Here is a 22,660-nt window from a genome sequence, read left to right on the forward strand (position 1 = left end):
GGGTACTGAAGGAGGTGGCCCTAGAGATAGCGGATGCACTAAGGATGATTTTTCAGAATTCATTAGACTCGGGAACAGTGCCGATGGATTGGAGGGTAGCTAACGTTACCCCACTATTCAAAAAGGGGGGTAGGGAAAAAGCAGGTAATTACAGACCTGTAAGCCTTACATCAGTTGTGGGCAAAATGCTGGAGTCCATCATTAAGGATGAAATAGCGGAGCACTTAGCAAATGGGGACAGGATAGGACAGAGTCAACATGGATTTACAAAGGGTAAATCGTGCTTGACTAATCTATTGGAATTTTTTGAGGGAGTAACTGGTAGAATAGATGGGGGAGAGCCAGTAGATGTGGTGTACCTGGACTTCCAAAAGGCCTTCGATAAGGTCCCACATAAAAGATTAGCATGGAAAATTGAGGCTCATGGGATAAAGGGGAAAGTTTTGGCGTGGATAGGGAACTGGCTGTCAGATAGAAAACAGAGAGTTGGAATAAACGGCTCATTTTCTGAATGGCAGGCAGTAACAAGTGGGGTACCACAGGGATCTGTCCTGGGCCCCCAGCTGTTCACAATTTACATTAATGACCTGGATCAGGGAGTCGGATGCAGCATTTCCAAATTTGCAGACGACACTAAACTAGGAGGTGGGGTGGGCTCAGAGGAAGAGACCAGGAAGCTCCAGAGCGATTTGGACAGACTGGGCGATTGGGCGGATAAATGGCAGATGCACTATAATGTGGACAAGTGCGAAGTTATCCACCTTGGGTGCAGGAACGGGAGGGCAAATTATTATTTAAATGGCAATAGATTGGGAGAGGGGGAAGTACAGAGAGACCTGGGTGTTCTTGTACACCAGTCACTGAAGGCGAGCATGCAGGTGCAACAGGCGGTCAAGAAGGCAAACGGTATGCTGGCCTTCATAGCAAAAGGGTTAGAATACAGGAACAGGGATACCTTGCTGCAGCTGTACAGGGCACTGGTGAGACCACACCTCGAGTACTGTGTACAGTTTTGGTCGCCTCATCTGAGGAAGGATGTTCTTGCCATGGAGGGGGTGCAGCGGCGATTCACCAGGCTGATACCAGGAATGGCGGGAATGACCTATGAGGAGAGACTATGTAGTTTAGGGATGTACACACTGGAGTTTAGAAGATTGAGAGGGGACCTCATAGAAGTGTATAAAATTCTGACAGGTCTAGACAGACTGGATGCAGAAGGAATGTTTCCCTTGGCGGGTGAGAACAGAACTAGAGGACATAATTTAAGGATAAGGGCTAAACCATTTAGGACAGAGATGAGGGGGAATTTCTTCACTCAGAGAGTGGTGAACCTGTGGAACTCATTGCCACAGAGGGCAGTGTACGCCAGCTCATTAAATATATTTAAGAGGGAATTAGATATATTTCTACGGGCAAAAGGGGTTAAGGGTTACGGAGAGAAGGCAGGGACGGGATACTGAATTAAAGGATCAGCCATGATCTCATTAAATGGCGGAGCAGGCACGAAGGGCCGAATGGCCTACTCCTGCTCCTATCTTCTATGTCTATGTCTATGTCTATGAGAGGTGCGGGGCGGCCATTTTTTTTGCTGGCCGCCTGCCAGCACCTCTCCGCGCTGCCGTCCCCGGCCTCCTGAGACCCCCCCCCGCGGAGTGCCGACTGCGTTCCAAGGGCCCGGCACTTCTCCTCGGTGCCGGGCTCTTTTGCCGGCACTCGCGATCCTTGATCGCGCTGCACAGGGCCCCTCCCCTTTAAGGGGAGGAAGGCCTGTAGTACCGCAGCGCGACGTGCCGCAGCGTGTGGCGCTGTGGCACGTTGTGCAGCGATATTCAGCTGCAGCGCCCCAAGAGGGATGCGGGGCGCCTCCAGTAGCGCCGCGCTTCCCTCTGGGGCACGCAAACTGAATTTCCGGCGGGCAGCCACGACTGCTTCCAGGGCGCTACTTTTAGCGCCCTGGCGAGGCTGGCGACCCAAACGGGGCTATAATGAATTTCTAGGCCATAGTACTGGAGAAATTAATGGCGACAAATCCCCTGGACCTGACGACCTGCATCCTAGGGTTTTAAAAGAGGTAGCTGCAGAGATGGTGGATGCACTGATATTAATCTTCCAGAATTCCCTAGATTCTAGAACAGTCCCCAAGGATTGGAAGGTAGCAAACATAACCCCGCTATTTAAAAAAGGAGGAAGAGAAAAAATGGGGAACTATAGTCCACTTAGCCTGACATCAGTAGTAGGCAAAATGTTAGAATCTATTACTGTATTAGGAACGTGGTAACAGGGCACTTAGAAAATCATAATATGATTCGGCGGAGTCAACATGGTTGTATGAAAGGCTAATCGTGTTTGACAACACTGTTCGAATTTTTTGAAGATGTAACTAGTAGGATGGATAAGGGGGAACCAGTGGATGTGGTGTATTTGGATTTTCAAAAAGCATTCGCTAAGGTACCACACAAGAGGATATTACACAAAATTAGGACTCATGGTATTGGGGGTAATATATTAGCATGGATTGATGATTGGTTAATGGACAGAAAACAGAGAGTAGAAATAAACTGGACTTTTGCAGGTTGGCAGGCTGTAACTGGTGGGGTACCGCAAGGATCAGTGCTTGGGCCTCAGCTATTTACAATCTATATTAATGACTTAGATGACGGGACTGAGTGTAACGTATCCAAGTTTCCTGATGATACAAAGTGAGGTGGGAAAGTAAGCTGCAAGGAGGACGTAAAGAGGCTGCAGAGAGATACAGACAGGTTGACTGAGTGGGCAAGAACATGGCAAATGGGATACAATGTGGGAAAGTGTGAAGTTATCCACTTTGGTAGGAAAAACAAAAAAGCAGAATATTTTTTGAATGGTGAGAAACTGGGAACTGTTTGCACTCAGAGGGACCTGGGTGTCCTTGTACATGAATCACAGAAAGTTAACATGCAGGTACAGCAAGCAATTAGGAAAGCAAATGGTATGTTAGCTTTTGTTACAAAGGGATTAGAGTATAAGAGTAAAGAAGTCTTACTACAATTATACAGATGTAAAAAGTCACACAACACCAGGTTATAGTCCAACAGCTTTATTTGAAATCACAAGCTTGTGATTTCAAATAAAGCTGTTGGACTATAACCTGGTGTTGTGTGACTTTTTACATTTGTCCACCCCAGTCCAACTCCGGCATCTCCACACCATACAATTATACAGGGCATTGGTGAGGCCACACCTGGAGTATTGTGTACAGTTTTGGTCTCCTTACCCAAGGAAAGTCTTAGAGGGAGTGCAGTGAAAATTCACTAGACTGGTTCCTGGGATGAGGGATTGCTCTTTGAGGAGAGATTGAGTAGACTAGGTCTATATTCCTTAGAGTTTAGAAGAATGAGAGGTGATCTAATTGAAACATATAACATTCTTAATGGGCTTGACAGGGTGCTGGGAAAATGTTTCCCCTGGCTGGGGAATCTAGAACACGGGGTCATAGTCACAGAATAAGGGGTCAGCCATTTAGGACTGAGCTCAGGAGAAATTTCTTCACTCAAAGGATTGTGAATCTTTGGAATACTCTACCCCAGAGAGCTGTGGATGCTCAGTCATTGAGTATATTCAAGACAGAGGTTGATAAATTTTAGGGAACAAAGGGAATTAAAGGGTATGGGGATAGTGCGGGAAGGTGGAGTTGAGGTAGTAGATCAGCCATGAAAGGAATCGCAAATTTCATGTCTCCCCTGAAGATTTACTTCTGGCTTATTGGAGAAACCCTGGCTGGACTGAGTTTAAAATCCAGGGCTTCAGGGCCCAACAAAATGGCTACAGTCAACCTCATGGCCAAGGCCTGCAAAGTTCAGGTTTGGACTGACAAAGAAGGAATGTTCCAGAAATTAGAAGGCAGGCAGGCCTTCTGCATTTATGTATGAGAAGCAAACAGTGGCATTCGGGCCTCTGATTAAAACCCATCAAGGCCGTTTGCACAGATAACCAACGGGTAATAGCTGCATTCAGACCTTCGTTAGCTGACTTCAACACTGTTTGGAAACGATCAACGGGGCATTAAAACTGAAATGGCCCCATCACAAGACCAGTTACACAAAGGAAAACACTTATGGGACGTTTAAAAACCGATTAACCGGCCATCCAGGTCGATGGGCCCAGAACGGTTTCCTTTGTATAGACTTCAACATGTCCAGGTCAGACAAAGAAACAAGCTGATCTGGCGAGTGATAAGGGCTCCCAGAAAGGGGTATAAGTAGTCCCTCAGGAAGCCATCTCTCTCTCTCTCGCCTGGACTCCGGTGCCCTGCCTTACCATCAAGAAGATCGACGACGAAGAGCCCGTCAAGGGAAGCAGGATACCCGCAGTTACATTTTAAATCACTGGGGTATCTCTGCTCTGGGCGGTGAAAACCCTAGACATCGGCAGGCAACGGGGCACGGAGCAGGCGTTCTAACATCGGAGACTGGTGAGCATAAACTTTCTGGCCCATCGCAAGACAACTTAGATAGGTGTAAAGGGTGGGAGTTAAGGGGATTGCTAAAATTGTCATTGTAGTCATTTTCCCTCGATGTATCCGTTTCTCCTCCCCCGCTAAGTGTAATTGTGTTACATACATAGTGATTTTCTCTGTATAGTGTTTATTTTTCTCTATTTTTAATAAACATTGGTTTTCTTTGCACCAAACCACTGGTCTCATTTTGTTTATATCGCTGCTCATAATAAGTCCGGTGGTCAGAACCAGAGGGGAAGCGATTTGAACCGCACGGGGCTGGAGCAGCTCAGATACGCCTGACTGGCGAGACACAAACTCCAAACCAAAACCCCCTACAGAAATGACGACCGTGGCAAGGACATCGGCGACAGTATGCGATATAACAGACAGTGGTGCGGAGGGAGAAACCGCAATGGAAGAGAGGTTGTGCACTTATTGTAATGATCAATAACATGTCATTCTATAGTGGCCACTAGGTGGAGCCGTAGAGCTGTGTAGAGCTGTATATAGCTGTATGTATATAAGACTACACTACCCATGAGGCACTAGGCTACCCACAAGGCAGCAGTCAAGATGGATGCCTCTACAGATACTGTACCTAGTCCACATGTGCTCAATAAAAGTGTCTAGCAAAAGCTAGCTGTGTTCATAATAAGAATGTCTATTTATTAATGAACATAAGATGGTACCAGGATGGTGAAGATCTGCTGAAAATTGTGAAAAGCGACATGGAGAATTTGAAGCCACCAGAGCGTTTGAAACTCACAGGAAATATCGACTACAATTGGCAGACTCTTAAACAACAATTCGAACTCTACATTGCAGCCATCGGATTCGGTACGAAGCCAGACGCAAGGAAGATAGCGTTGCTGCTTACGGTTGCAGGCCCACAGGCGATAGAGGTATTTAATACATTTGTATTTTATCCAGAGGAGAACAGAGAAAAATTAGAAGATGTGCTAAAAAAAATTGATCCACATTGCTCTCCCAAAAAGAATGAGACATATGAAAGATACATGTTCTGTTCAAGGACACAGCAGCAAAATGAGACTTTTGATAGCTTTATAACTGATCTGAAACTGAAAGCACAGACATGTAATTTCTCGGAGCTGAAATCATCCATGATTCGTGCCCAGATTGTGTTTGGTATTCATGATAAAAAAGTCAGGGAACGTCTGTTGAGAGAAACCGAACTAAATTTGGAAAATGCAGTGAAAATATGCCAAGCCAGCGAGCTAGCTCGAAAGTACGCGAAGACTTTCAGTGAAATCAATAATGATGCGATTGTAATGAGTGATAATGCTGCTGTCGGTGCTGTGTCCTACAAGGGGAAGAAACATGGGCAGAACAGAAATGAAAAGCAATCGGAGGATGAAATGTTTAATTGTAAATGCTGTGGTTACAAACACCAGTTAAGACAATGCCCAGCATTTGGAAAAATGTGCACAAAGTGTAATGGAAAGAATCACTTTGCCAAACAATGCTTTTCAAAAGTAAAAACTAAGAAAGGGCAACGAGTTAATGTAATTGAGGACACTGATTTAAGTGAGACATTTTTTGTAGGAATGGTGTCATGTGACAATATCAAAAAGGATACAGAAAATGTGCAGCCCTCAGAAATGGACAATGCTGAACATAAAGTTAATGCAGTAAAAGAGGACAAATGGATGATCCCACTGCAGGTAAATGGAGCATTGGTTACCTTGAAACTAGACACTGGGGCAAAAGCAAACTTAATCAGTATGAGTGACATTAACAATATGAAAGAAAAGCCCAAAATACAGAAAAAGTCAGTACTACTGAAGGACTATAATGGACAGAAAATAGATAGCTTAGGTGTATGCAGACTTAAAGTGACAGTCAAAGACAAAGTGCATCATCTCATGTTTTCTGTTGTGGCTGAAAGACTTGATTCACTACTGGGTGACAAAGCTTGTGAGGACTTAGAACTGGTCAAGAGAGTCTACCGTATAAACTGTGCCATAAGCAGACCAGATGACTCGGTGGATTCTGTAGTGAATAATTTCCAGGATGTGTTCAAAGGATTTGGAGTTCTACCATTCACTTACAAGATCCAGCTAAAGGAGGATGTTCAGCCAGTGGTACATAGATAGATTTACATGGAAGATAGGAGCAGGAGTAGGCCATTCGAGCCTGCTCCGCCATTCAACGAGACCATGGCTGATCATCCAAACCCTAGCACCCGGTCCCTACACCAACAGCCATCCCACCCAAGCACTATCCCCGTAACCCCACGTATTTAATCCCCCCTAACACTAAGGACCAATTTTTATCATGGCCAATCAACCTAACCCGCACATCTTTGGACTGTGGGAGGAAACCGGAGCACCCGGAGGAAACCCACGCAGACACGGGGAGAATGTGCAAACTCCACACAGACAGTCACCCGAGGCCGGATTTGAACCCGGGTCCCTGGCGCTGTGAGGCAACAGTGCTAACCACTATGTCACCGTGCTGCCCTTTACATGCTCCACGAAGAGTTCCAGCACCCCTGCGTGACCGGCTCAAGAAAGAACTGGACAGAATGACCACACTAGGAGTCATCAGGAAAGTCGAAGAGCCAACAGACTGGGTTAACTCCATGGTATGTGTAAAGAAAAAGAACAATGATCTAAGAATATGCATGGATCCAAAGGACTTAAATGCAAACATAAAACGTGAACACTACCAGATTCCCAAGCGAGAAGAAATCACCAGTGAAATGTCAGGTGCCAGATACTTCACAAAGCTCGATGCCTCACAAGGATTTTGGCAACTAAAACTGGATGAAGAGAGCACCAAATACTGTACCTTCAACACACCATTTGGCAGGTATTGTTTCCTCAGAATGCCTTTCGGGATAATATCTGCATCTGAAATCTTTCATAGAGCAATGGAACACATAATTGAAGGTCTGGAAGGAGTTCGGGTCTATGTTGATGACATCATCATCTGGGGCTCCACACTGAAAGAACACAATGAGAGACTGACTAAAGTGCTACAGAGCATACGCCGGAATGGACTGAAGCTCAACAAAGCCAAGTGTCAGTTTGGCGTCCAGGAAGTCACTTTCCTAGGAGATAATCTATCTGGTAAAGGAATAGAGCCAGATATGGAAAAAGTAAACGCCATACTCAAAATGCCCCGACCCACTGCCAAAAAAGGAGCGCTACGCATCATGGGGATGATAAACTTCATTGGAAAGTTCATTCCTAACTTGTCAGCCAAGACAGCCTGTCTGCGAGACCTGCTACATAAAACAAATGAGTTCGCATGGACAGAAAGACATGAACAAGAGTGGATAAACCTCAAAACAGTGCTGACAACCACACCTGTACTCACCTTCTTTGACCCAACAAAAGGAATCAAAGTGTCAACGGATGCATCAAAAGATGGCCTAGGTGCGGTCTTGCTACAAGCAGAGGGTGAAGATTGGAAGCCTGTTGCCTATGCCTCCAGGTCTATGACTGATACGGAGTGTCGATACGCCCAGATTGAAAAGGAATGTCTAGGCTTGGTAGTTGGACTAGAAAAGTTTCATGGCTACATATATGGACTTCCCACCTTCACAGTTGAGACAGACCACAGCCCTCTGGTTGCCATCATAAAAAAAAACCTGAATGAGATGTCTCCAAGGATTCAACGACTCATGATGAAGCTGCAAAGATATGACTTTGAACTGATCTACACACCAGGCAAATACATAGTGTTAGCAGATGCACTATCCCGAGCACCCACAATGAGTCATGTGAGCTCTACTGAAGAAGACGTGGATGTTCATGTGAGTATGGTCACTGCTGCGCTGCCCATGTCAGACACAAAATCAAAGCAAATAGCAGAAGAAACAGTAAAAGATACAGTATTACAAACAGTAATAGAGAACATTCATCATGGTTGGCCGAAAGGTTCCTGTCCAAAATATTTTCACAAGGTCAGAATTGAGTGTCGCAAGTGGACTATTACTATAACAGAACAGAATAGTCATTCCACAGGCTCTACGTCAAGACATGCTCAAAAGGATTCATGAGGGACACCTCGGAATTGAAAAATGCAAAAGGAGGGCAAGAGACACTGTTTATTGGCCTGGCATAAATAAGGACATTGAGAACATGATAGGCAAATGTGAGACACATCAGAAACACCAAAACAAACAAGCAAAGGAACCAATGATAGTAGCTGACATACCAACAGCACCATGGCAAAAGGTTGGTATGGACCTTTTTCATTTAAATGGTAAAGACTATCTAATAGTGATTGACTACTATTCTAACTATCCTGAGATGGCGCTGCTCTCAAGCACAACAGCAAGCAGTGTCATAATGCATGTGAAATCCATCTTCGCCAGACATGGAATTCCCAGGATTGCCGTTAGCGACAATGGTCCGTGCTTCAACTGTAAGGAGTGGCAACAGTTTGCAGCACATTATGACTTTCAGCACATCACATCCAGTCCTTTGTATGCTCAGTCAAATGGTAAGGCAGAGAAAGGTGTTCAAGTTCTCAAGCAGCTACTGAAGAAAGCGACAGAAAGCAAGTCTGATCCTTATCTCGCCCTGCTGAGCTACCGAGCCTCACCTTTAGACTGTGGTTCTTCACCTGCTGAACTACTAATGGGTCGCAAGTTGCACACCACGCTACCCTGCTGTGCAAAAGAAAAGCAAAGTGAGGAACTGAGACAGAGACTTCAACTGTTAAAGCTGAAACAGAAATCATACTATGACAAGTCATCCAAAACTCTAAAACCATTGACAAGGGATGATGTTGTCAGGATTGAGGATCCAGATGCATGGAACAGGAAAGCTACAGTTCTTGTGGAAGTAGGACCAAGGTCATACACTGTTCGAACTGAGGAAGGACAGATTCTCAGGAAGAACCGCCGTTCCCTCCTAAAAACACAAGAGACTATTCAAGACCAGATTGATGACAATGCCGCAACTGCATCTTGTCATTCACCGCCAGAACAATCTCATGAAGACAATTCAGACTTACCCGTGTTGAGAAGATCCACACGTGAAGTAAAAAAGCCTGATAGACTTAATCTTTGAGTACAATGTAAAGCTTTGAAAATGTGTTGACTGTTTTGAAAATGTTTATGTTTATAGAGCACTAACAAAAGTGTTACTGATATTATCTTTATTGTTTTCTTGAAAGTTGATTGATATTGATTTTGTTAAACCTCAAAGGGGGATGTAATGATCAATAACATGTCATTCTATAGTGGACACTAGGTGGAGCCGTAGAGCTGTATATAGCTGTATGTATTTAAGACTACACTACCCATGAGGCACTAGGCTACCCACAAGGCAGCAGTCAAGATGGATGCCTCTACAGATACTGTACCTAGTCCACATGTGCTCAATAAAAATGTCTAGCAAAAGCTAGCTGTGTTCATAATAAGAATGTCTATTTATTAATGAACATAAGACTTATGTGTGTAGAAAGGTCAATATCGGCAAGAAATGGGTGGGCGCTATGTTAAAGGCCAAGCATCCCATAGACGCCGCCGCCCAGTGGACGGCGAGTAAACAGCATAAGAGGGCAATTGAAAAGGCAGTCTGGTTAATGTGCTATAAGAAACAGGTCCTAGTGCTGGACAGGGTTGTAGCAGCACAGGCTGCCAAGCTCAAGAAATTGGCCCTAGAAATGGAGGATAAGGTTGCAGCGGAAGAGAAGGTGCTAGTGGCGCTTCAGGCTTTAAGCCAAGAAAGAGCGCAGACTGCCAAGGAACACCAGGCAAAAGTAGAGTGTCTGGAGGCCCAGGCCATCGAGGTGCAACGGGAACATCAGGCAAGGGTAGAGCGCCTGGAGTACCAGACCGCTGAAAGTAAAGCCAGCGCTAGGCGCAAGATGGAGCACTTAGAATACCAGGTTAGAGAGGCGAGGGGCAGCGAGGTAAAGCTGCAGGACACAATTTGCGACCTTACCCAAAAATTAAAAGAGCAGGAGGAGAAAGTAAGGGAAGTAAAGGCAGCATATAAGCTAGCCTGCGAACGGGGGTTCGAGGAGGCAAATCACGGGCCCTGTAGGGAGGAGATAGAAAGCTTGGGCATGGCCTTGTCGAGGGCGAAGGGGATGATATGCCTCATCAGCCCAAAGGCGGGCCAGTCCGACTTTACCGGCAACCCAAACCGAACCGTCCCACAGGCAGCACCCAGGACAAAGTTGGCTTGGGAATCAGAGGTCCCACGGCCGCCACCCATAGCTCCGGTTTTCAGGAGGTCTGGCAGCAAGGGGGGGTGGAGGATGAAGTGGTAGGGGAAGCACAGCAGGCCCCGCTAGATAGGCCGGGACCAGGACCGGTGTACCCCCTCCGACAATGGAGGTACGGCCCGCCCGTTGATGACGAGGACCCAGGGGCCATCCAAAATCAGTTTGTGGTGCCGCATGGCACCCAACAGCTCAGGGCCATGATTAGCCACATCCCCAAGCTCACCGAAAAGGGAGACCCCTCTCTGCACTTCAGGGAGATAGAACAGGCAGCGTGCGTCAATGACTGCGATGACGCAGAGCAAGCTAAGATGCTGCTGTTTTCTCTGGGGAGTGATCTCCTCCAGACCCTATCTTATGAATGTAAAAAGGGGCAGAAGGATTATGAGGATTTGAGGAATGAGATATTGGAGGCCATGGGACTCAATGACGGTAGTCCGTTCGCCTGGGTGGAAAAAACGGTACAGCTCCCAGGGGAGTCCCCGCAGGCGTTCGCAGACAGGCTGTGGCCAGTCTACCGGAGCGCATGCCCGGGAATGCCAGCGCGGGCATTACTGAACCAAGTCCAATTGACCCCTTGGCTCCGTTGTCTAATAACAAACTGCCTGCCCCGAATCTGAGCCCAGGCTGCGGCCTGGTTTGACCCCAGTAGCCCCCAGACCACCGAGGAAACGGTGATCTGCCAGCTCACTATAGCATTTAAAAATACAAGGGGTATCGAGACGCCCCAACCCAAGGGGAAAGTCCATGAGGATAAACCTGGGGGCCAGAATAAGAAAGAGTGGCACCAGGAGGGGAACCGTCCCTCCCAGGCTAAGTTAAATTGTTATGGGTGCGGGAAAGACGGTCACTGGAGAAAAGACTGTAAGAATCCCTGGAAAGTTAACAAGGGAAAGAATCCCACAGCCCCAGTCCAAAAGGTAGAGACAGGAATTCCCCCCGCCTCGGTCGAGTCACTATTGGAGGCAATGCGGTCTCTTCTGACTGGCCAGGGGAGAGTTGCAGCCACCACCAGTGCTTTGACCCCGTCTACCCCATCCCACTCCCAGCAATGACTAGAGCCAGCACAGCCTGTCGACCTGTGTCCCCGCAAAAACGCTGAGGGGAGCAGGCGCTAGGTTAGGATGGGGGTGAAGACGGTGCAGGGGAGATATTTGGTGAACACTGGAGCTTCCAGCACGGTGGTCCATTCGGAAGACCCGACCAATTCACCCCGGTCTAACAAGGTCCCATTTAGCTTAATGGGACCCACAGGGAACGAGCAGGCTGGGGAAAGATCAAAACCCTTGGGCATAGGTTTAGGATCCCTCCATACCACGTGGGAGGGTAACCAAAAGACCGACGAGGTGGCCAAGCAGGGGGACAGGGAAGGAGAGTTCTGGGATCCCTGTAGAGCATGCCCGGTAGCAGCAATCCGGGACAAGGGAGGCACACAGCGGGTAGCTTTGGCCCCGGACCAAAAGCAGGTCCAAGCCCAAGATTCCGCCTTTAAGGCCGCCCTGGTAAGGAGAAAGAATTTAGAACAGGGTTACTGGCAGACTGCTCGTTATATTAAACAATGTAAGTTGTTTAAACCCGAAAAGAAAGAGCAGCCAGTTGGGACAAGGTCTAAGGATAGAGATCCTCAGCCTGCAGCGGGTACAAGCTCACAGGCTGCACAGGCAGGCGCTGTGGCTTGTGTCAGGGGAGGAGCCATTCCGCCCACCGTTCAGGACACTCCCCCAATCCTCTGGGATTCAGATGGGGAGGAGTCCGAGTGCGAGAATCCCGCCCCCGACCCAGGTTTGGAACCTGGGGGCGGAGACTCACAGCCTGCTGCAACAGGCGGCGAAAGGTTACCTGCCCTCAGCCCAAGTTTGGGAGAGGTGAAACCTGTGGGAGAGGACCCCCAGCCAGCGGTCATGGAAAACCCACAGATCGCGCTAGCAAAGGCTGCGGTCCGAGCCCAAGGTCTACCCGCCAAGAAAACCCTACCCGTAGCCCTCCCTAGAAGGTCCCCTTGGACACCCCAGCCCAGAAAGGTATGGTCACCGACTCCCCAGCTTAAAACGACAACCTCCCGAGTCAAAGAGAAGTCGGAAGACAAAGGTCCCCAGCTAGCAGCTACAGACTGCAAGGGACCGGATGTGCAGGTCAGTGCAGCCACGCCGCAGGGAGCAGCCTGCAGCAGCCCAAACAGGGATTAGGCTGGCCGCCCGGAGACAGGCAGCGGTTGTATATAGTTTAGGTAGTTTAATTTTTAAGTTTATATAGTGTTAAGTTTAGGGTGTTTAATTTAATTCTAATTAAGGTGATAGTTAGTTTTAAGTAATCTGCTCAGAGTGTGTACATTTGAGTCAAGGTCACAAGACCCGACCATGCTTCACCCAAGCCAGCGAATCTCTAGGGAACCTGGCTGTGTGCTTCTATATCTGTTACAGGAAAATTTATGGAATGAAGGGGGGCGTAATCCTACTTGCCCTGATAGGACTGAGCTTCGGAAGGAGAGGTGACATGGAGGACCCCCACCTCCATGGGTGCTCCGGAGACACAGCACCGATAGCGATCGATGGGAGCGGCGAACGGGATGCAGAGGAGAATTTTACCAATTATGGGGATAGTTGTAAGAATGCCGGTCATGGGCGGGACGGCCGACCCGCACCGGTATACAGGGTGGAGAACATTGGAATCATTCAAGGGGGTGCACACATTCGTTTTGCAGCTGTCCCGCCCTATGTCATAAAGTGGGAGCACACCAGGGTACTGACCTCTCGGGGTGCCGTAGCCGGGGAGCACACATCATCCTGTGTCCCCAGCACTTGAATGCCTATTCGAAACCACAATGCGGGTTCAGAGCTGCTGACGCGAAACCTATAAATTGTACCATGGAAGCCATGGCACAAGGCCATGTTCCCCCACAGGTAGCATATATAGGAGGTGGGACATAGTGCATCACCACAGGAGCATCTCACTACCAGCACGGACAGCACAGCTGGTGCGCAGTGAGTGACAGCAGTTTCTCCTTCAAACCCGAGGCAGAAGTTCAAGTGGCACAGGTACGAATTGTCCCCATTCCTGAACCATCCACTGTTCACCTCACTGTGGAGAATTTCACTCACCTCCAGAAATATGTCGCCCATTTCGGTTACCCGATTCCCTCTCTCCCAGAGCACCTTACCAAATTATTAAAAGCCGTCCTAGTATCGCAAAGGCACTTCTATACTTTGGAACAGAAGACTGTACAGATAGGGGCTGACATTTTAGATATCACGACTCCACCCTGGTGGGACGTTTTCGAGAGTATAGAGGTCCCCTCCTGGATTCGAATGGCGTCCCACATCTTAGTAGTCTGTCAGTTAGGGATCGTCCTCTACCTGGTCTGTGTCCAGTGTAGGAGAAAGGGTCCCGGGGTAGAATTTAAAGTAAAAGGGTTGTGGAAGGACCAGTATGCCCGGGTGGAAGAAGAAACACCCGTGTGAGCTTTGTGTAATATCACTGCCGAATGATGGCAGATCCGTTTGTTATTTTAAGAAAGCTCGTTTTGCTTTCACTCGTTATTTTTAATAAAAAAAATTTTTGGCCTGATGTTTATTTTTATTAAAGGTTGTGGGTTAAAATTAAGTTCTATGATGTCCCAAGTAGTGCAGGGGTGTTGGACACCTCCGTGCTTGGATTATTGTAACAGATAGTAAGTTGTTTCTATCGATAGATGCCTGTCGTGCACTGTAGTTTTCTCTAAGTAAGGGGAATGTATGTGTCGAGGGATCGCGGATAGATAAATATAAGGGAAGGTTGTTTGTGGGGGGTCAGAAATTTGTTCCCCTTGATTGAATACTTCAAGCAAGTTTCAGTATCCTAGGGAGGACTGAAAGGATTCGCAAATTTCATGTCTCCCCTGAAGATTTACTTCTGGCTTATTGGAGAAACCCTGGCTGGACTGAGTTTAAAATCCAGGGCTCCAGGGCCCAACAAGATGGCTACGGTCAACCTCATGGCCAAGGCCTGCAAAGTTCAGGTTTGGACTGACAAAGAAGGAATGTTCCAGAAATTAGAAGGCAGGCAGGCCTTCTGCATTTATGTATGAGAAGCAAACAGTGGCATTCGGGCCTCTGATTAAAACCCATCAAGGCCGTTTGCACAGATAACCAACGGGTAATAGCTGCATTCAGACCTTCGTTAGCTGACTTCAACACTGTTTGGAAACGATCAACGGGGCATTAAAACTGGAATGGCCCCATCACAAGACCAGTTACACAAAGGAAAACACTTATGGGACGTTTAAAAACCAATTAACCAGCCATCCAGGTCGATGGGCCCAGAACGGTTTCCTTTGTATAGACTTCAACACGTCCAGGTCAGACAAAGAAACAAGCTGATCTGGCGAGTGATAAGGGCTCCCAGAAAGGGGTATAAGTAGTCCCTCGGGAAGCCATCTCTCTCTCTCTCGCCTGGACTCCGGTGCCCTGCCTTACCATCAAGAAGATCGACGACGAAGAGCCCGTCAAGGGAAGCAGGATACCCGCAGTTACATTTTAAATTACTGGGGTATCTCTGCTCTGGGCAGTGAAAACCCTAAAGACATCGGCAGGCAACGGGGCACGGAGCAGGCGTTCTAACATCTGAGACTGGTGAGCATAAACTTTCTGGCTCATCGCAAGACAACTTAGATAGGTGTAAAGGGTGGGAGTTAAGGGGATTGCTAAAATTGTCATTTTAGTCATTTTCCCTCGATGTGTCCATTTCTCCTCCCCCGCTAAGTGTAATTGTGATACATACATAGTGATTTTCTCTGTATAGTGTTTAATTTTCTCTATTTTTAATAAACATTGGTTTTCTTTGCACCAAACCACTGTCTCATTTTGTTTATATCGCTACTCGTAATAAGTCCGGTGGTCAGAACCAGAGGGGAAGCGATTCGAACCGCACAGGGCTGGAGCAGCTCAGATACGCCTGACTGGCCAGACACAAACCCCAAACCAAAACCCCCTACAGCCATGATCTCATTGAATGGCGGAGCAGGCTCGAAGGGCCAAATGGCCTACTCCTGCTCTTATTTCTTATGTTCTTATGTTCTTAATTCCTGCTCACCCATCATTGCTGTGCTCACTGATCTACATTATCTTCCAGTTCCCCAACATCTCCAATTTAAAATTCTCATCCTTGTGTTCAAGTCACTTCCTGGCCTCCCCTCCCTAGCTCTGTAACCTTCTCCAGCCCTACAACCCTTTATGAACTTTGAGTTCCTCCAACTCTGGTATCTTATGCAATCCCCACTCCCTTCGCTTCACCATCAGTCATCTAAGCCCTAAGCTCTGAAATTCCCTCCATAAACCTGTCACCTCTCGCTCCTCCTTAAAACCATATTACTGTGAGATTTGTAATTTTTTGGACTTTTTATGTTGTTTTATTTTACTGAGGGAAAAAATGGCAGTTGAACAAATTGTGGGAACCCAGTTTCCAGATTATGCAATCACAGGGTAATATACTCTCACTATAAAATAGCAGCTATGAGGTGTCACACAGTATGACATCTTTAACATTGAAAATATCTATTGCCGTGCCTCCTAAAGGAGTAATAGGTACAGCGAGATTTCAATGAAACACAAGCCTCACAAGTACCAAGTTTACTATATAATGGCCCAGAAATTAGGTTCGGTGGCTTGCCGCGCGTGCAAGCCCCCGATGTGCACTCACCCGACGCGCCAACATCTGAAGCCTGGGCCTGCTTGGAATTCCTGTCACTGGCCCGGTTCAGATGTCGGCGCGCTGTGCTTACCTGATCCAGCGGCGTAGTTAGTTCGATGTGCCGGCTGGGATCAGGTGAGCACTGTGCAGCCAATCAGGGGAGGGGAAACTTCATTCATGAGTTTGATAGTAAGAACTGTCAAACTCATGAAAAGTACGGGCGCCCAAAAGACTAGCTTAACTTTAAATAAAATTTAAAAAAACATCCCAATAATTAAATAAACTATAAATAACTTTAAAAAACTATTTTAAACAATTAATCAAATTTTTGAAAAAAATAATTTTTTTAAAAATCGGGTCTAAAACTACACTTACCTTACTGTAAAGTCCTTAAAAACAATAAAGCTGTGGAAAAAATGTTATAATTTTAAGTAATAGACCACTTACCTTAAAGAATGAAGTCCTTACGTCTCCTTTTTACATTCGTAAAAAGGAGAGGCCCTTACACACGTGCAAACCTGTGGAAAAAAAGGAATTTCAGCGCGCACGCGCAGACGCCTGCGCGCACGCGTTCGTCCTCTGAACCCCTTGGTTCAGAGGATAGGAAATGCCGGTTTTCCGCGCATGCGCTGTGCATGCTGAAAACCGGCACTTCCATCGGGCCCACGCGTGAGTACCCCATCCGTACTCACGCGTTGGGCCCGGAATTACTGGGCCAATAGACAGGATATGGCTACCTTAGGTAGTTAGACATTTGTTTCCTTTTAACATTGAAAATTTCTCACCATCAGTTGAAATGCATGAATCCTTTCACAAGGCTTTTAAAAAACCTGTCACTTTGCTATCACACATCTGTATGGACACCCAGAGTACTGCGAATAAATGGTGCTTTGTGGTATGGTTATTCTAGTTATGAGAAGTGTTAATGTAGTTTTGGCTAATGCTGTTTAATTATTCATTTTAGTTTTAGAAGGTTCTATTAAGAGCTAGAAAAGGTGATAAAAGTTTCCAAGTAAAATTTTGGTTACCTTGAGCCCTTAATTTAGTTACTCGATGTGACAAGGTAATTGTTCCTTGCAACTTGTAAGTCACTCGCACAAGCAAAATTGTGAGCAGAATGCCTGTGATCGTTAAACGTTTGCAATTATGACCGAAGTCTTACTGAAAAAGTTGCACAATCATTTTTGCACAGAACTGGTGGAATTTCAGGGGGGGGGGGCGGTGTGGTGTGGGGCGGGGGACTGGAAAATTAAGTGGGACCAGAGGGATCAGTTGCCATTGGATTTAGGGTCTACGAATATTGGAGGCATGAAGAAAGTGATATCTCTGGTCTTCAGCCATATTCAGCATCTGGTTCCCTCTCTCAGAACTGCAGAGATTTGAGACACCGCTGGAATTTATAGGCTATAACATCTACAGTTAGCCTTGTGTATTTATCTGGGCAGAGGAAGAGAGAGAGAGAGAGAGAGTTGTTGGAAGGTTTGAGACTGTAGTTACTGTGGCTCTGAATCAGCAATGCTATAATACATCATTCTAGTTTTCGAGTTCTGATGAAAGGTCATCGACCTGAAACTTTAACTCTGTTTCTCTCTCCACAGATGCTGCCGGACCTGCTGAGTATTTCCAGCATTTTCTGTTTTAGTTTACATTCTATTTTTAAAGCCTTGCAACTTAGTCTTCTGCCTAAACCTAATCACTGTATAATTAATCTATGGACTAACAATTCATCGAGACATCAACCTGACAATGGTTCCCTCCCCATTGCATCACTTGGACTCACCATTTCAAGAAATATCATTTCCTCTGCCCGCTCCTTCTTGGTAATTTTCCTCTCAGTGTATCCACGCCAAATCTACCAAATAAAGAAGTTACTGTGATCAACTTCTGTGCAGAAAAGGAATGGTTTTAAGCTGATTTCCTCATATGATGATAGAAACCTATTCAGACATCATTCATTAAATATTTAAATTCTTCTTGTATAAAAACTCATGTTGATAATGCTGCCTATTATAAATAAAACAGAATAAACGATGCATAGTAATTTTACATTTTATCATTATACATTAGTGACATTCTGCAGTCACAAAATACAAATGAGGATTCTTGCTGGAAAGCAAAACTTCTACCTAACTGCGATGTGTTATGGGTTTCTTCAACACAAAGTAGTCACATACAAATGGAACAGTGTTTTTGCATTGACTCAGTTATTTTATTTGTTGCTCGGGAATTGAACATAATGAGATTTGTACCAGCTTTCCATGATAACAAACCCAATATCACAAATTGCATCTGACTGGAGATGACATTCATCTCAACAATGTTACTGTGATGTAAATGATGTTTGCAACGTCTTAAATAATGTTGGAGTCCATTATTAAGGAAGCAGTAACAGGACATTTGGATAAGCATAATTTAATCGGACAGAGTCAGCATGGTTTTACGAAGGGGAAGTCATGTTTGACAAATTTGCTCTAATTCTTTGAGGACGTAACAAACAGGGTGTGTAGTGTCCGTGTATCAATAACACACGGACTGCAGGAGAACGGTAATAACAGCTGTTTACTGAACAGAGGGTATGCTGGAACTGAAAGTACAGAAGCCTGCTACGGCTTTATATACAGGTGTGGTCACTGCCGGTACTACAGTATAAAAGCAATTCTCTCTTAAAGGTACATACACAACAATTCCTCCCCTTTTAGATAAACAGTACATAACATTCATTTAACAATTAAATAATAACTAATTACAATTACAATTTTCTCTGTACTATATACATCAACTGAAGTAATCATTTATAAATTCAGTCTTTGAGGAGGCTTCCTGATCCTGTCTGGATAGCGCCTTTCTCGAGTATCCTGTTCTTGCGGCGGAGTCGATTCTGGCTCATTGTCATTGGTTGGTTCGTCAGCTTCCAATACCACTGATTCTGAGGTAGATGCAATCTGTACTTCGGGTTCATCACCAGGTGCGCATGCTCGTGGTATGGGTTTGACTTGTTCCTGTGACTCTCGAATCTGGTCAGCATGGCGTCTCACGATGTTCTCTCCAACGTCCACTGTTTACATTAGTGGTCCCTGCTGTGTGCATATCGTTCCTGGCTGCCATTTTTCTGTTCGGTAGTCGCGGGCCAAGACTGGTTGCCCTATCTTGAAGCTCCTGGTTGGCTTCTCATTGATGTGCTGGAATTGCTTATCCTCAACATCTCGTCTTATGTTTGGTTTGAGCAAATCCAGTCGACATCTTAACCTTCGGTTAAAGAACATTATGGCTGGAGCTTGGTTGGTGACTGCATGTGTCGCATTCCGGTAAGCAAACAAGAAATTATCCACCTTGTGTTGTAGTGATATGTCGTCGTTATACATCGCCTTTATTGCTTTTTTAAAGGTCTGAACAAACCTCTCAGCCAATCCATTTGTGGCTGGATGATATGGGGCAGATGTGTAATGTTTTACCCCATTATTCCTCAAAAACCTCTGGAAATCCTCGGACACAAACTGTGGTCCATTGTCGGAGCAAATCTGTTCTGGCAAGCCATTCCTGGCGAAGATGGTCTGTAGGACTGCAATAGTTTTCTCCGTGGTGGTGGAGGACATTTTGAATGTGCATCCACGGCGATTAAAAACATTGAGTCCATAAATGGACCAGCAAAATCAATGTGTACCCATTGCCATGGAGATGAGGGCCACTCCCATGGGTGTAGCGGGGCCTGTGGTGGAGCGTTTTGGACTTTCTGGCATCCTGTGCATCTCTTGGTCATATCCTCAATTTCTTTATCGATTCCCGGCCAACACACAAACGCCCTGGCTAGGCTCTTCATTTTTACCCCTCCCAGATGACCCTCATGAAGCTCATTGAGCACTCTATCTCTCAACTTGGGTGGAATTACCACTCGGGATCCACACATCAAGGTCCCCCGGCACACTGACAGCTGTTCTCTCCTTGGCGAGAATGCTGGCAACAGTGAGTCACCATGTGCTGGCCATCCCTTCACCGTCAAATCATAGACCCGAGAGAGTGTCGGGTCATTTCAGGTTTCCTTCTCTATAGTTGAGTTTGTAACAGGTAGACATTCGACTATGGTCGAATGGAATATCTCAACAGGGTCCACTGCAGGTGCTTCCTCCACCGTAGGCAACGGTAGGCGCGACAGCCCATCAGCGTTTCCATGCTGTTTCGTACCCTTGTACTCTATGTCGTATTGATGTGCCCCTAGAAAAAGTGACCATCTTTGCAGCCGTTGCGCCGTCATCACCGGAACGCCCTTCTTTGGGTTAAAAATGGAGACCAGGGGCTGATGATCAGTCAGTAGGGTGAATTTCTGCCCGTGCAGATAGTGATTGAACTTCTTCACCCCCCACACCAGGCTGAGGGCCTCCCTGTCAATCTGGGCGTAGTTACGCTCGGCTGAGGTTAACGAGCGCGACGCAAAGGCTATTGGCCTCTCTGAACCGTCAAGGAATTTGTGTGACAGCACCGCTCCAATGCCGTAGGGAGACGCATCACATGCCAACCGAATCGGTAGTGTTGGATTGTAGTGGGCCAATACTTCTTTTGAAGTGATTAGGCATTTACATTTCTGAAAGGCACGCTTACACTCATCACTCCATTTCCATGCTACTCCAGTTTGCAGCAGGACGTTCAGTGGGTGCAGAATTGTAGATAAATTTGGCAAGAACTTATGATAGTAGTTCACCAACCCGAGGAACGACCTCAGTTGCGACACATTTTCCGGTGCTGGAGCCTTGACTACTGCCTCAATCTTGTCTGGGGACTTATGTAACCCCTCCTCATCAATCATGTGGCCACAATACAAGATTTGTTTCCTGAAAAACTTGCATTTGGGGCGGTTGGCTCGTAGCCCATATTCTTGTAATCTAGTGAGCACCTGCTCCAGGTTGGCGAGGTGTTCACTGTCATTTCCGCCCGTAACCAGGATGTCATCCAAATAACACTGGGTCCCCGGGATCCCTTGCAGGACTTGTTCCATCGCTCTCTGCCAAATAGCCGGAGCTGATGCTACCCCGAATACCAGTCGGTTGTACTGGTAAAGACCTTTGTTAGTGTTTATCGTGAGGTATTTTCTAGATGCTTTTTCTACCTCCATTTGTAGATACGCTTGGGCCAGATCAATCTTCGTAAAGCATTTCCCTCCAGATAGTGAGGCGAAAATATCTTCTATCCGTGGAAGTGGATATTGTACTGTGTGCAGGGCTGGGTTCACAGTTACCTTAAAGTCCCCACAGATGCGAACCTTCTTCGGCTCCCCAGGCGTGCTGCTCAATGATTTCTTCATTACAGGAATGATGGGTGTGGCCCACTCGCTCCAGTCCACCTTGGACAGCACACCCGAACGCTCCAGACTCTCCAGCTCTGCTTCGACGGCTGGGCGGATCGCGTACGGTACCGGTCTGGCCTTAAAAATTTTGGGGTTTGTGTTATCTTCAATTTTTATCGTTGCCATTACTCCTTTTAGAGTCCCAAGTCCTTGTTGGAACACCTCTTTCGCGTCAGTTAGAATTTTTGACAGTCGTCCAGGTGTGACGTCGTCATCCTTTTTGTCAGCCACAGTTAGCGCCTGAATGGAATGCCAATCCAATTGTATTTTTCAGATCCATTCACGTCCCAATAATGGTGGTCCTCCATCTTGTAGTATATATAGATGCAGTTCCTGTGTTTCCTTGCTGTTGTATTTACCGCGCACCCTTATTTTTCCTCTGGGGTAGACTTTTTGCCCCGTATATGTCTTCAATACAATGGATGTGTCCTTCAAGGGTATGTGTGAGAATAGCCGCTCATAGTCTCGTCGATTCATGACAGTTAGGGCTGATCCTGTGTCCAATTCCATCTTTACTTGGGACCCTGCTATCATGAGGGTGACCCAAATGGTTCAGTGATCCTCCTTTGCGATCACGTTGTGTAATTTTAGACAACTTAGTCTCCTGCTCCCGGAGCCATTATCACTCTCCTGATCTTCTGAACTACTGTCTGTCATTTTTTTGACTTTCTTGTACTTTTCCTTAGTAGTTCTTTTAGTGTTGGTTTTCTTTCCCGACCTGCAGACTCTTGCTATGTGTCCCACTTTTCCACATTGCCTGCATACTTTGTCCTTAAACCAGCAGTCCTTCTGGTCATGGGTTGTTCTGCCGCAGCGATAGCACTTTTCTGCTCCATATGCCATTTCGTTGGTGCTATATTCTTGCGGTTTCTGTTGTATTTCCGCAGCTCCCCGTGCTGCTGCTTCGTAGGATACTGCCACGCTGAAAGCCTTTTCTAGCGTCAGGTCCTTTTCCGAAAGTAGTCGTTTCTGGGTTC

The 22,660-nt window shown here is 46.4% G+C and overlaps 1 protein-coding gene across 1 annotated transcript in view; it reads right to left on the reverse strand.

Moving 5' to 3' along the window:
* Window positions 1-22,660, reverse strand: part of LOC147120121 (dynein regulatory complex subunit 11-like) — a 368,896-nt gene that overhangs the window by 292,945 nt on the left and 53,291 nt on the right. Inside the window, exon 5 of the mRNA XM_085985675.1 lies at window positions 18,129-18,200. Within this exon, the coding sequence (XP_085841801.1) occupies window positions 18,129-18,200 (72 nt within the window). The remainder of the gene's footprint in view (window positions 1-18,128; window positions 18,201-22,660) is intronic.

Source organism: Somniosus microcephalus, chromosome 4, assembly GCF_052327205.1.
Source record: "Somniosus microcephalus isolate GS21.2 chromosome 4, FLI_Smic_1.0, whole genome shotgun sequence".
NCBI classification, from domain to species: domain Eukaryota; kingdom Metazoa; phylum Chordata; class Chondrichthyes; order Squaliformes; family Somniosidae; genus Somniosus; species Somniosus microcephalus.